This window comes from Saccostrea echinata, unplaced genomic scaffold, assembly GCF_033153115.1.
Source record: "Saccostrea echinata isolate AGI-Se365-2 ecotype Australia unplaced genomic scaffold, CSIRO_AGI_Sech_v1 ptg000034l, whole genome shotgun sequence".
NCBI lineage: Eukaryota > Metazoa > Mollusca > Bivalvia > Ostreida > Ostreidae > Saccostrea > Saccostrea echinata.
In genome coordinates, this window is record NW_026889783.1 from 265,773 (window position 1) to 281,631 (window position 15,859).

General features: G+C 33.2%; 1 protein-coding gene across 1 annotated transcript; it reads right to left on the minus strand.

The window, feature by feature from the left end:
- Window positions 1-1,244: 1,244 nt before the first annotated feature.
- On the minus strand, window positions 1,245-15,705 carry LOC133199463 (ubiquitin carboxyl-terminal hydrolase 39-like). Its single transcript, XM_061335266.1, has 14 exons — window positions 15,258-15,705; window positions 11,639-11,702; window positions 11,434-11,528; window positions 11,182-11,318; window positions 10,913-11,009; window positions 9,927-9,982; window positions 9,325-9,550; window positions 8,553-8,698; window positions 8,371-8,416; window positions 8,014-8,237; window positions 7,862-7,923; window positions 7,534-7,675; window positions 5,252-5,338; window positions 1,245-1,496 (listed from the first exon to the last, which is right to left on the minus strand). The coding sequence occupies exons 1-14, from the start codon at window positions 15,679-15,681 to the stop codon at window positions 1,398-1,400; spliced, it is 1,905 nt and encodes a 634-aa protein (XP_061191250.1). The 5' UTR covers window positions 15,682-15,705; the 3' UTR covers window positions 1,245-1,397.
- Window positions 15,706-15,859: the final 154 nt, after the last annotated feature.

A 15,859-nucleotide genomic window follows, 5' to 3' on the forward strand; every position in this document is an offset into this window, starting at 1 on the left:
ATATACATTTATTGCTCAACAAACCTCTTCAACCCAGAGCTGGGTTCTGACAACAAACATTTACACCTAATCTGCATTAAAAGCTTACATATTTATATAGGCAAACATCTTACACCGTCACTGCGGGAGACTTCTAAATTAAATGTCACGGCATTAGAACATCCGCTCAATGGGCTTCGTGAAAAAACGCAAATTGAATCGATCAGGTGACGAGTCCCACACTAATTCAATTAATAAGTCTTATGCTAAATGGCCAAATTTAAATCCTTCCGATATATTTCAGGTTGTAATTTCTAATCTTTGTAAGATTTAAGGGTTTAAATTTTTACACCAGATTGTACAATATTTTTAGAGATCTGAATGAAGCGGTCGACAATTTTATTGAAGCGAAAATAAACAACTCCGCGAGTTGAGAAGGGTTGGGTAGTACTCTACAATAAAACGACTTCGATATTTGTCTGTTATTAACAATTTTTTTAATAGATAAATTTTTAAATAGATTCTTAACAGGAGAAAATGGCAGATAATAGTTTGCATACATCTAACAAATCAATGAAAAATTTCATTTGTTTGATTTTTTCCTCCAACGTTAGCCTGTCAATATATGACAAAGCCATTAACAATTCCACATCAGAAACAGCCATGCAAACAGAAAAGAGATTCCTACAGAATTAAATAAAAATCCATTCCTATTGTTTAAGGCAATTCTTTTTTTAAAGCAAACAATGTCTTTGTTATTGATGTGAATGTGGGTTTGAATGTCTCTCATAGCTCTTGGCAAGAATTTCAATCCTATTACATGCAAATACAGAGATAAAATGTACATTAGGATTTCATCTCCAGGGCAGAATGCTGCACAATGAATACACCTGTATTCAAACACGAAAACTTAATGGCCAACAATAAGAATTATTATTATTATTATATATCGTATATATAAAAAATCCTTAAGCTGAGAAACACTGCTAATTCTAATGTCTAGGACATTCTTCATAATTTTCGTTATCTTGATTTGTACTACATGTATAATAAAATTATTTTGTTTTTGAAATACATTACCTAAGAACTCAAAAGCAACTTCTTTCATAGAAGTAGCTTTTGTCTCTAGTTTGAAATCATAGCATTACTGTACACCAGTCTAAATAACAAATAATGCAAATGCAAGATATTAAACATGACACTGTACAAAATTCAAAAATACACCCTTCTTTCCAGCAGTAACATTGATGAATAATAATACACAATATGGTTTAAATGTTTTATTTTGTACTTTGAATGAAAAAGTACATAGGTGATAATTTATTATCCTACAGTTAAAATACAGAACTGATCTTTAATTCTTCTGTGACAGACACTCGACATCCTTTAGTCTCTCCTATTTTTAACGATGTCCAGCCTCACTTGTCCAGCTCCATGGATTCTGGTTCTTGTGCTACCATTTCCTCTGGATTCTTACCATATACTGGGTTAGGTATATCCCTCCTCAATTCAAATATCTGTAATTACAGGATCAGGAGAATCAATTTGATACTGTACATGTATATAAATGGATGTATTCAAAATTTAGCGCATTCACTCGGTATTGAGTGTATGATGTAATCATGAATTAGCGCTACTCAAGTCCACACCATGTGTTGTATTTATTTAACAAATTATTAATAGTACATGTATTCGTGAATTAGCACAAAGTTGTCTATGCCAAAGCCACTAAAATATGAAGCCCCTGGGGTTGAAATATACAGTAGCCCAAAGCCCAGGGCTAGTCATTTTAAGACTCGGGCTAGCCAATTAAAATGTAATGATAATCTGTCGGATTAGCAGAACGGAAAAAATATTCTCATCAGTTTACTTTCGCTTCTCTGTCAATCACCACAGGGTTTGAAACTTTAACTTGTGATGTTTTCGCATAAAAAATTGTTGAAGTAGTTAGTTTGAGGTTTGGGCTAGTAATTTTTTACTGATCAGAAGCCCCTGGGCTAGTGGGTTTTCCAAGAAAATTTCAACCCCACAGCCCGCTTTTTTAAGTAAACCTACAGTAAATTGAAATGGGAGGAGCAGGACTTTGATAATTCTGGATGTAAGAAAGACTTCCAATAAAGTTCATGGAAGAAGACACACTGAAATAAAATCTAAACGATTTTGATTAAATCTGAATGGAGGAAGCTTTGTGAAGTCTACATTAAGGCTTTGTTAAATCTACATGGAAAGAAGGCTTTAATGTGAAATTTACATGGAAGGAGAAAGGATTTGTTAATCTTGATAAAAGTAGGGTTTTGTTACATCTGGATGGAAGGAGAAAGGCATGTGAAATCTATATGGCAGAATGGCTTTGTTAAATCTGGATAGAAGGAGGAGTTTGTTAAATCTGGATAGAAGGAGAAGGGATTTGTTAAAACTGGATAGAAGGAGAAGGGGATTTGTTAAATCTAAATGGAAGGTGAAGGGCATTGGTAAATCTGGATGCTAAGAGCAGGATGTTAGATCTGGATGATACGAGCAGGAATTTGTGAAATCTGGATGATAAGAAAAGGGCTTTGTTAAATCTGGATGATAAGAGAAGGGATTTGTTAAATATGGGTGGAGGGAGAATGGCTTTGTTAAAATATGGATAGGAGAAGGGCTTAGTTAAATCTGGATAGATGGAGAATGAATTTGTAAAATCTAGATTGGAAAAAGAGCTTTGAAAATCATGAAGGAAGGGAGAGGGGATTTCTGAAATTTAGATGAAGGGAGAAAAGCTTTGTTAAATCTTGACAGAAGAAGTGCATTGTTAAATCTGGATAAAAGGAGAAGATCTATATTTAACCTGAATGGAACAGGGCTCTGCTAAATCTGGATGGAGAAGGGCTTTTAAATTTTAATGTAGAGAGGCTTTTTTAATCCTTAATAGAAGGAAAAGGGACTTATTAAATCTGGATCGAAGGAAAAGGGCTTTTGTTTTCTGGATATAAGAAGAAGAAAGGCTTTGCTAAAGCTGGTAAGGAGAAAAGCATGGTTAAAACTGATTTAAATGAGAAGGGCCCTGTAAAATCTGTCAAAATGAGAAGGGCTTTGTTAAATCTGGAAAAAAGGAGGAAAGCTTTGTAAATCTAGATGGAGGAAAAGGGTTTTGCTCTATCTGGATGATACAAGAAAGGCTTTGTTTAAACTTGAATTTACACTGACGATGCTTCCATATTTCCTTGACTAATCATGGCCTTGGAAGATTTTTCAAGATTTTTCCTAATTATATGTTTGATCTTCTGAATTATTATGACTAATAATGGCTTTGTTGTTCTCAAGAAGAAGATTGTTAATGTTTTTTCCTATATATTCCTTTGTTTAACTTTGATCCCCTGTGTGGCCCCTCTCTACTCCTGGGGGTCAAAAGTTGAACAAAATTGAATCTTCATTACCTGAGTATACTTCTATATTAATATGACTAATCATGGTTTTGTTATTCTTGAGAAAAGATTTTAATTGATTTTTCCTAAACATTCCTATGTATAACTTTAATCGCCCACTGTGGCCCCACCCTACCCCTAGGGTCATGATTTGCATAAACTTAAAACTACACTACCTATTGATATGACTAATTTTGGCTTAGCTGTTCTTGTGAAGAGGATTTATAAAGATTTTTCCAATGTATTCCTATATAAAATTTAATTGCCCATTGTGGCCCCACCCTAGTCCTGGGGGTCTTGATTTTAACAAACCTGAATCTACACTACCTGAGGATGCTTCCATGTAAACATGACTAATTATGACTTTGTTGTTTTTTAAAGATTTTTCCTGTGTACTTCCATCTAAAACTTTGATTGTCCACCCATCATGACCCCAGAAGTCATGATTTAAACAAACTTGAATCTACACTACCTGATGATGCTTCCACTTAAATTTCATATTTTTTGGCCAGTGGTTCTTGACAAGATTTTTTTTATAGATGCCATTAATATCTCCCCTTGAAAGAACGCATGGCCCTTCATTTGAATAAACTTAAATTCCCCTTACCCAAGGATACTTTGTGGCAAGTTTGGTTGAAAATGGTCTAGTTGTTCTTGAGAAGATGAAAATGTGAAAAATTAATGGACGGACAGACAGACAGATGTCGGACAAAATGTGATCAGAAAAGCTCACTTAAGCCTTCGGCTCGGGGAGCTAACAAAACGAGAAGGGACTTAGAGCCAAATAGAACCTGAACAGAGAGAGAAAGGAATTTGATAAATCGGAATAGAGGGGAATAGGGTTTTGATAAATCTGAATAGAGGGAATAGGATTTTGATAAATCTGAATGGAGGGAATAGGGTTTTGATAAATCTGAATGGAGGGAATAGGGCTTTGTTTAACCTGAATGGTAGAAGAAGGGTCTTGATAAAAGTGCTTAATAATTTAAACCTGAATGGAAGGAGGAGGATTTGGATAAACACGAATGGAAGAATGGTCTAGATAAAATTAAATGGAAGAAGGGTCAATAAACTTGAATGGAAGAAGGGTCTTGATAAACATGAATGGAAGAAGGGTGTTGGTAAACTTGTATGGAACCTTGAGATAAATTATAAATTTTATGACAGGAAATCTTACTGACCTGTTTATACATGTAAAACTTTTTAACATTAAAGATCAATTCCTGTCCTGCATATACAACTTACAATCTCACAGATGTCAGTAGATATAAACTACAATTTTCTGACGGTAGAGATGAATAGAGATGAATATGACTTGTACATAACTCTCTGATTGTAGATATGAATGACTGACCTGTATATAACTAATTACTGACCTGTATATAACTCTCTGATTGTAGAGATGAATTACTGACCTGTTTATATAACTCTCTAATTTTAGAGATATATTACTGACCTGTATATAACTCTCTGATTGTAGAGATGAATTACTGACCTGTTTATATAACTCTCTAATTGTAGAGATATATTACTGACCTGTATATAACTCTCTGATTGTAGAGATGAATTACTGACCTTTATATAACTCTCTGATTGTAGAGATGAATTACTGACCTGTATATAACTAATTACTGACCTGTAAATAACTCTGATTGTAGAGATAAATTACTGACCCTATATAACTCTCTGATTGTAGAGATATATTACTGACCTGTATATAACTCTCTGATTGTAGAGATAAATTACTGACCTGTTTATATAACTCTCTGATTGTAGAGATGAATTACTGACCTGTATATAACTCTCTGATTGTAGAGATTAATTACTGACCCTATATAACTCTCTGACTGATAAGATGAATTACTTACCTGTATATAACTCTCTGATAGAGGAATCATTTGAGGAAGAATGTCTGTTACATGAAGGTCCTGCATCTCATACCACTTCTGAGTACCCTGTGAAAAAAAACATATTTCGTTAAATGAAATAAGGAGACAGTATTCAACCTCAATAGTCCATTCAAACAATGCAAATTGGGAGCAGAGCAAACACAGACCTCTAAAACATCAGAGGTGGGATCATGTGCCATGGAGGAGTAAGCGCTCCCTGCTGACTGGTAACACCCGTCGTGTGCTCCTTGTCATGATTGGGGAAAATGGAAAAATCCATAGACAATTCAGTGTGTAAATAATGGCCTAACAATTAGTATGAAAAATGTCAGTCATCATTGGATTGTATTTGCTGACAAGGTCATTGTATTGACCATGGAACTTGTGATATGATGAATTTAAACAAGACTATTAATATTCTTGTTTCATCAATTTGTTTGTCAATAGCTTGCCTCTGTAGAAATTGTTCTTCATACGTAGAGCATGCCCTTGCATATCAAATCAACTGAGAGACATAAACCCCATATGCAGGTGATATAGGTATATTGCTATATAAGTAAGGGAAGTTGACGATAGAAAAGTTGAAGTCATCATGATTATCATAAAGCTTTGTTGTTTGGCCACCATTAATGTCTTTTTCTAGTAAAATATCCAAATATGAAACAGATGTGTCAGACTCTGTGGTACCTTTTTTATCAAGCTCACTGGGATAAACTGAGTCGACATATGAATGGTAACTATTGTTAATTGATAATACGTCGTCGATATATCTAAATGTCGAGTTAAAGGCCACAACAAGTGTTTTTTTCTTCTCATGTATAAGATTTTGAATAAATTCTGCTTCATATGAATACAAAAATCAGTCTGGTATTAACAGGGCATAATTGGTACCCATGGGAATTCCGACAGATTGTTGAAAGACCTGGTCTCCAAAAACTACATAGATGTTGTCAATCAGAAACTCAAGCATCATTTTAATATCAACTTCAGAGTACTTGTGTGTACAATCAGAGTGTTTTTTAACAAAATAATATTGATAAAAATAATAAATTAATCTTAATATATGCTGTCTACTTAATATCCAATTATTAACATTCCTTTTGTGTATCATAGCTGTCATTGATGAGAATTCCAGATCCATAGAACAATGATAAATGATACAATTTATGAAAAGATTAGAGTACAAGTACTGAAAACTCTGAAACATGTTTTCATTTCCAACATATAATTAAACAAACTTTTCATATGCAAAAATAGTAAGTTATGCAAAATCCATGTAAAAAGGGAATTGTTAATTACTGTACTACCTGGTATAAAATAAGGTACAAATCTGTTTCAGAAATTAGTCAATACAGCTTAAGCTGCAATTCACATTATGAACAATCTGTCCATTACAAAGCCATTTTCCCTGTATGATATCACATCTTAAGATAACTTATACTTAACTTTTAATATAATTAATTCAGCTGATGATCTACAGTTTCAATTTAATTGTGAAATATCTCTAATGTATTGATCCTCAAACAATGTATCAATATTGTATCAAAACAATGAACCTGCCTACTCCTTTCATTGCAGAGATGCAATCCAAATGCTCATTTTGGTTGAATGTCAGAGATAAAGGTGTAATTCTTCATATTTTCCTATTTTGATGTTTCACTATGATAGTTTGTAATCTAACACAGGCTTTATGTAGTATATCATTTAATAAAGGATATTATTCATTGACAACTTCTATGTTCTGTAAAACAATGGCATCCTTACATCCCAACATGTCAAACATTTAATAACATGTCAAACATTTAATATTCCATTCTTGGTTAAACTTTTGGTGGTATCAATAGCACACGTATCAGTACAGGTCAACTTGATGCATTTGCATCTCCTTCTTCCAAATATGGGCATGTGCTGTGTGTTAAGTTTGGAAGCCATCTTAGATACAATAAATCATTTTCTATATTGTACTCTTGAAGAGCTATAGCGCCCTTGATATACAAAGCATATCATGGAATATCATGAAATACCATGGAATTCAAGGTAATCAATGTTTGTGGGCAAAATTTTACTGATTCGTGGGGACAAAATTTCGTGGGAAACCCACTTTAAACAGATGATTCAATGAATCAATCCTCTGACAAAGATCATTTGTGGGGATGTAAATTCGTGGGTAAGGTTGATCAACAAATTCCATGAACATTTGTCTCCCAAGAACAAGGATGATTCCACTGCATACAGAGACAAAATGTGTAATAAAGCCTTACCTTGTGTAGGACATGGACCCTGTAGGTTCCTTTTCCTCTTTCTGGCTCTCCATCATGTACAATGTTGGCCATGAGATCATACGTAGTGTTTTTGTGTAAAACTCTGTGTTCTGGGGCTAATAAATCTCCAAAATCAATGTTTCTGAAATTCAAGTAAATTGTGTTTAAAAAATTTAATTAAGAGATAGAACTCTGGTATTATCTTGTATACTGTAATCTACATTATATGAATGATGCAAGATGAAATTTTAATTGTTCAACAGAATCTGATTAAAGATCAAGCTAAAATTTGAAGAAAAAAAAATAAGTTGTGCTTTACAAAACATACTTGATAGGAAAGTTGACAATGGTAGGATTTTTTTCTTTGATGAAGTAATTCTTGGTAAATCTCTAAAAAAAAAAAAAAAAGACAGTATGTATTTATAGGTTTGATGTAACCAACAAACAAACTTGAATTCAGCAGAACAGAGCAATTATTACCTTAATAAAAATGATGACAAAGTTTGGTAATCTTGTGATCTGGAATCGCTTCAGCTGTGAATCCTTGTGGGTCTTATACTCCTTCTCTGATACACCATTAAATTTGGTGAGAAGTGTAGCAAATGGGATCTGAGGGATGATGTTTTCCTGAAGTTCATCAGGGTAAAGGGGCGGAGGTGGAAGGTCACAGGTCAAGTACAACCAAGGAATCTCCTCCACATGTTCTAAAATATTTTTAAAAATTATACATTTATCTGCCAACCAACACAAAACAGTGGTTTTATCTTAAATTCCATCTCTGATATAAGGAGATATTCTTTAATATTGCAATAGTAATTTTTTTTAAAGCAACCATACCTAGATATTCATCTGTCATAAGAAGTTTCTTTTTCTCTTCTTCTTTCTAAAAAAAAAAAATCCAGTATTCAATTAAGCCCACAAAAAAGGAATGAGGATAGATAATTATTAATGTATAATTCTTGCACTTGGTGTCACTCATATATCTGTACAAGAAATATATTTTCTTAGGTACAACTTACCAAATCAATGGGCAGAACTTTTCTTGTGAACACTTTCATTTTTCCTCGAAAAGTTTTGTTCACAATGGTGCTGTTTAGTTTTCTGGTTCCATTCATGGCCAAGTGAAGAGCATTCAGAAACCAGGACATAAACTCCAGTGCATCACCTAGTGACAAAAGTCAGAAACTGCAGTCAACTGAAGTCTTAATTAAAGAGTGTACGGTAGCAATGTCAAATCAGGTTCAATGATTACAAGTTCAACATTGAAACACAATAAATTATAATGTCTTTATAATATTAAACCTGAAAATATCATTTTTAAAATTCATCAATTGAAATATTTATAAATTATATTTTAAATTTATTGATTGAATTATTAAAAAATTATAAAAACTATTGGATTTGGAATTGGAATTACATATATTGGACCTTATTGGGTTTTTATAGTTGTTTATATTTTATTTCCAGTAGTGATTAATACCGTAAACATTGTTTATTGGATAAATGTGTCTTTTCTTGAAAATATGAAGAAAAGCAAATGATTGTAAAAATTAATAAATTTAAAATAATTTATTCATAACAGTTATCTTTCTATACATTATATTTTACATATAATATATATAGCAATTAATCGAAATGCTTAATACAAAAATTAGATGCTAAGGGGAATATAATTTATATTTTTGCTAGACAAGAGACAAAAATTTATCAACTCAGTGATATGGTTGGATTTTAACTTATTGTTGACTATTCTATAACATCAGTGAGTAGAGTATATAAAGAGTAGAGTACCCTGCTCCGTGATCTGGAACTTCTTTTTACTACAGAGGACAACTGCCTGCAACATCTCATGTGGACTGACATGAGCCTTAAAATTTCTGGGATTCCAGAGTTTTCTAAGGAGTTCTCCAAACCTCTGAACAAGTAAAACCATCTGATCCCCTGGAGGCCTCTTGATTTTCTTGTAATTTTCTTCTTGTAAAAAGAAATTTCTAAGGGGTGTAACATGTGACAAAGCCTGAAAAAAAAAAAAGTAATCAAATATTATGGTTACATGTATTATGCTGAGCCCAATTACATCAAGAACATTACATATTTAAGAAACACATAAGTTCAATCTTTTTTTTTGTCCCCATGGGTCTGTAGAAGATATTTAAATGATTTATTAATTTTCTTTTCGTAGAGTTTTACCCCTTAGTTGAACCCTCTCTGCTCAAAGACATCTTGTGACTACTTGTTAAAATATTTACTGATAAACTTCTCTTCAACACAACTCACTATACATAACCTCTTCAAAGTTTGAAGCCAAAAGTGAAAAACATACAGTACTGTTTAACATCAGATAAGGGAAGGTACACTGATTTAGAATAAAAAAACAAAACTGTTACCATTACCTGTAAAATGACATTACAATAGTCATTTTCCTTGATGTTGTTCAAACCCACAATACCTAAAATGAAAATAAAATGGAATCAAACAGTCATTTTTATATCAAATCCACAATATAAATCATCTGATTTCAAATCTGCAATCCCAAAATTATGAAAAATATTAGTATTAGGAATTACAGTCTCTGCTGTTGGACTCTATGATGAGGTCATTAAAAAAAATCTTGATGTTTAATCCAAATTCAATTTGCAGTAGAAAATCAAATCTGGATTATGCATTATGCAAATTTTGCCATTATTTAAAAGATACTTGCTTAAAAAGAGAATACTGGTACTCAGAAAAAAAGCTTGAAACTGATGCTTTAGCTGTAAAACATAGGTCACAGACACATGCAGAATTCAATACGATTGGTTGTATCTCCCAAAGCAAAATATGTTTCAGTAATTTTTGAGCTTGCAATTATTGAGAATTGACTTGCTCTTATTGCTTTAACCATTCATCCAGTAAATATAGTGAAATATGAAGATTACAAACAGTAATCAAGCTCAACAGTCCATTGGAACAACACAATTTGGGAGCAGAGCAAACACGAACTCTAAAAACATCAGAGGTGGGGTCAGGTGCCATAGAGGAGTAAGCATCCCCTGTTGACTGGTAACACTCGCCATGTGCTCCTCGTCATTATTGGGCAAACGGAATAGACAGTTCAGTGTGAAAATTATGGTCTAACAATTCTTATGAAAAATGTCAGTCAACATTCGACTTAATGGTAGACTGTACATTTACAAGACCAGGCCCATAACATGTAAAAAGAATTTTTTGAATACTTAAATAGAAATGTAGGAGTTGTGATGAAAACAAAAATGCGACGGAGAGATGGACAGATAGATGGAGATAACCAAAACATATACCCAAACTTTCTGTAGAAAGTGCAAGTTACTTATCTAAAATCAAATCAGAATTTAAATACATGTATTATTCATGTTCATACCTGGTAGGTATGTTGTGCCATCATATGCTCTAGAAAGCTTACTGCTGGAGTCTAGAGATGCAATGTGTTCATCACTAAATGTGGGATTCAACACATACTGGAATAAAAAAACCCACATATTTTCTTTTAAAAAAAATGAATGCAAAATTAAAAAGATCTGAAAGTTTATTTTTGCTTCATTCAATGTCAATGATTTGATAATGAAACAAGTAACGTACAATGATATCATACATGTAAGCAAATGACCTGATACCTAACATGTGACTTACAATGATGTCATCCAGAGAAGAATCAATGATCTGGTAGTTGTCTGGCAGGCAGTAAAATTTCTGGGTCAATAAGTTTAAAAATACATGATGACTTTCCTGAACACTGTGAGTGTAGGCGTGAGAGAGTTTTCCACGACCTGAAATGTGTTGATGGTATTGTTAATTCTTTCAAAATAAATACTTGTATGGATATAAAGATATATTAAAGACAAACAATCATATTCATAAATCACACTATAAAAGAACAAATACCTTGAAAGTACTTCCCACACACTAGACAGGCATACACATTAATGTGAGAGAGTGACACAGAACAAAGTTTCTCAAAATCAAAGTCTAGGACAGATCTGTAATGAAACAAGTCACACTTTAAATGTGATTTTGCATAATTAATAAATGAATGTGAAATACATATACTTAGATGTACTCAGATAAGTAAGTTTTTTTCATAGTATACCTGTTGATTGTATCAAGATAAGGACAGGACCGACTTCTGTCAACTTTAGGATCCTGAACAGCTTCTACAATACATGCAATAACATTGACATAATACTAGCACTTTTAATCTGTCTGCTCCTCAAAGATTCTTAAGTTTGTAAGGACTGAGTGCAATTCAGAAACACCTGGTAAATATTTGGCCATAAATTAAACTTTGCTGAGATTTGGCTTGGCTGGATATTTGGACTGATGTCTTCAACAAATCTCAAGACAGACCTTTAGAATTCATGTTTTGAAATCCATTATTAGCTTTGGCTGGTTATAACTATTTTTTTTTTTTAGATTTTTAGACTTAAGCAAGATTAGGCATTAAATGTCTGCTGAAGTCCTTTTAAATATATGACATTTATTTATTTCTAACACTTTGTATCTAAGCAAAGAATTAAGAAAGCAGAATCAAATCCCAATTATTTGAAATGACCTTACATGATGTAATTATTGGAACAACTTTACTTTACAGGTTCCCAGAAAAACAAGCTAAAATATAGTGTCGCTGCAAGCGACTTCAATATATATGAGATCACGTGAGCGATCGGGGAAAAAAAAAAATTAAAAGTATGAGGTTTTACTGTTTTTTTTGACCCCAAAATTGAATTCTATGGTTAAAAGTTTAGTTTTAAAACTTTGTTTTTAAGGCCATCATTAAAAATATCTTTGTTTCCCCTAACCCGACCCAAAAATCCCAAGTTGGGTAGGTAGGTAGGCAAATAATTTTTTTTGACAGCAGCTTTGAAAATACATTCTTAAAATTGAATGGAATGATACCTTGAAAAAGACAGCGATTTGTAAACAGCTAGAGTACCATACAGATGCCGTTTAGACTCAACATTTAAAATACATTTATTCACAGCTATTATTCAATCGAAAAATATCTCGTACCAGAGTAAATTTGTTGAAATTGAATACATCTGTTTAAAAGATTCTCGGGTACGCAAAGACTGGACATCAGAGTATATACATGTATGTAGTTTTTCAGGGCTTCAAAATATGCAGTGGTTCCAGAGCATTTCGTTTTGGAGTCTCGAAGTAAGGAGCTATTTCTAAGTTGAAGGTTCAAATCCCAATGGGGGACGTTGAGACCTGTTCTTCAAGTGAGACCAAAAAGAATTAGGTCCAATGTCGCAGTAGATACTGGCACAAAAAAGATCCCTTACAGCTCAATGGCCTAAAGTGTTGCGTACAACTCTAAATTTGGAGCCCTTCACTAGACAAATGTTTAAATAAATGTTGTTGTCCCAATAATTATCAAAGGAATTCAAATCAAAGGAACAACCAATTTTCAAGGGCCTTGAAGAAAAATACAGAGCTTGTATCACAATTTCAAATCTATTTTAAAAAAGTATGTTAACACTATTTAATTGTGACAAACCAAAGGAATATTGATGAACTGTTTATAAGATCAAAGCTCAAATTAAATAAAACGCAGTAAATTGATTGGTGTGTTCACAATGTGAGCCCTTGTCTGCACATGAAGGGTGTCATTAGGAGGGCCTACGGGTCTAACCATGCTCTCTATACGTACCTTAATTTTAAGACAGGTTAGTAAATACAACCAACACTCTCTTAATAGGTCATTGTATATTATACTTTATTAACAAAGTGTTTCAAGAGTGTAGGATTCTTATATGCTGAAGGCATAAGGTTGATACGTTACCTTTCTTTTAAAACACGAACTAACCCTCCGTGACCACATATTATGGGTGCCATTTTGTTTCCAACAAACGCTTGACACTCACAGAATAAAATCAGACTTTCTGATAAAAACGGATTTTGATGGAATTCTATTTTATAAAAGTTGATAAACATTAAAAAAAAATTATTGAAATAATCTTATAAAAAAAATTTCCAGTCGGTGCATTTCAATTGGGTCGGTTGCGTTAGGGGAAACAAAGGTATTTTTTATTTTGGCCTAAACTAAGTTTTTAACCTTGTTATCTGAAAAAAAAGTAATTAATATTGTTTATTCAGTGAAAAGGAGACAAAAAATACTTGTCAAGAAGTGCATGTGGGGCATGCCTAATACCTTTTCTTTCATACTTAGCCTTTTTTCATCTAAACAAACCAATGAGATGTTGTTGAAGCTGAATTTTGATCTTACAAAAAATACAGAAGCAACTGAATTTCTTAATTAATCTAAAAGAACACTAACCCTAATGTCTCGGATGGTATGCAAGGACTAATCCAAAGGTCCCAGGTGGATGCTAGAATAACCCATGTGCTAGGACCAACCCTAATCTCTAGGATGAATGCAGGACTAACCCTAATCAGTCGAAAACTTGTGCAAGGACTAACCCTAATCTTTCAGGTGGGTGCAAGACTAACCCTTACCAATTGAAAAATGTGCAAGACTAACCCTTTTTAGTTGAGTGATGTAAACCTTACGTCATAGTGCAATGAGTGTGCAGATCTTGTGGATCTGGGGACCGGTAAAGTAAAGTCTACCCATGATTATTAAAACTAGAAATATATCCATAGGACATGAATGCCCCGCCGAGGGTATATTAGTAATGCAACATGAAAATTTGTATTAGTGTATGGAATTTGAAGAGAATATCTTGAATAGTTTCTTTGAAACTGAAATCTAACAAGTTAGATATAGATGATAAATTCTCACCAAATTATGTATAAGTGCAAAAGCTTACATAAATATATCTTGAATGGTTTCTTTAAAACTAAGCAAAATGCAAATTTAAGAATAGTGAGGTCAAGATCACAAGAAAGTTCAAGGTCAAACATTTTTGATGCAGTTGCATAGTTCTCACAAATATGTATCAGCATATTAAGTTTGATAAAAATATTTTGAATGGTTTATTTAAAATTGAGCTAAACACAAATTTAAAATAAATGAAGTTAAGGTCAAAGGACAGGTCAAGGTGAAGTTAAGGTCAAAGGAAAGGTCAAGGTAAAAAAAATGTTGATGCAGTTGTAAAGCTTAAATAAGTATGTATTAGCATTTGAAGTTTGATAAAAATATTATGAATGGTTTCTTTAAAACTGAGTTAAACACAAATTGAGAAAAGTGAGGTCAAAGTCAAATGAAAGGTCAAGGTTAAAAGATGTTCATGCAGTTGAATAGCTCTCATCAGTATGTAACAACATATGAAGTTTGATAACATTATCCTGAATGGTTTCTTTAAAACTGAGCTAAACACTAATTTAAGAAAAGTGAGGTCAAGGTCAAAGGAAAAGTCAAGGTCAAAAGATGTTGATGCAGTTGAATAGCTCTCATCAGTATGAAGTTTGATTACACTATCTTGAATGGTATCCTTAAAACTGAGCTAAACACTAATTTAGGAAAAGCGAGGTCAAGGTCAAAGGAAAGGTCAAGGTAAAAAAAATGTTGATGCAGTTGCATAGCTCTCATCATTATCTATCAGCATATATAGTTTGGTGAAAATATCTTGGACAGTTTCTTTGAAACTGAGCTTTGAACTGAGCTAAACACAAAGTGCGACGGAAGGACAGATGGAAGGATGAAAGATGGACATGATAAAACACTATATGCCCCAGCCATATTCATGGTGGGGCATAAAAATCGGTTAACATAGCTAAAAATTAACTCAAGATGTATTTTGTACCATAATCGTCGTCGTCCTCATTGTAGAGATCAACATTCAGTGGGGCTGATGGGGGTGATGTCTTTTCAGCCTTGACTTTACTCTTCAGTTGTTTCCCTTCAAGGGACTTTTTTGGTGATTTTGCAGGTTCATGAAAATCTTTTTCCACTTTAACTTTTACTGGCAAGACTTTGCTCTTTTCTTCGTCTTCTGTGCTCTTTTGTTCTAACGAGGTATCGCCGGCATTGTCAGACCTCTTTTTCAGAATACTACGGGGTTGTGGAGTAGATGTCTCCCTGTCACCTTCACTTGAAGTTCTAGATTTTTTCAAAATTGACTTCACAGGATTTTCTGCACTTTCCTCTTCTTTCTTTTTTCGTTTCAGAATGCCTTTTATCGGATTATCTGTCGTATTTCGGTCGTTCGAGTCCTCATTTTCCGCCATACTTTGCTTCTTGTGTGAAAAACGTCATCAATTTTGTGCAGAAAGTTAAACAACTCGTGCGTTTTATATATTTGCATTCCATCAGTTTTGCAGCACATGGTTGCCTAAAAATCGAAAACTAAAATTTCTTGTTTTATGGTTACTGTACATACGTCATTCACAGTTGAATTAACGCATT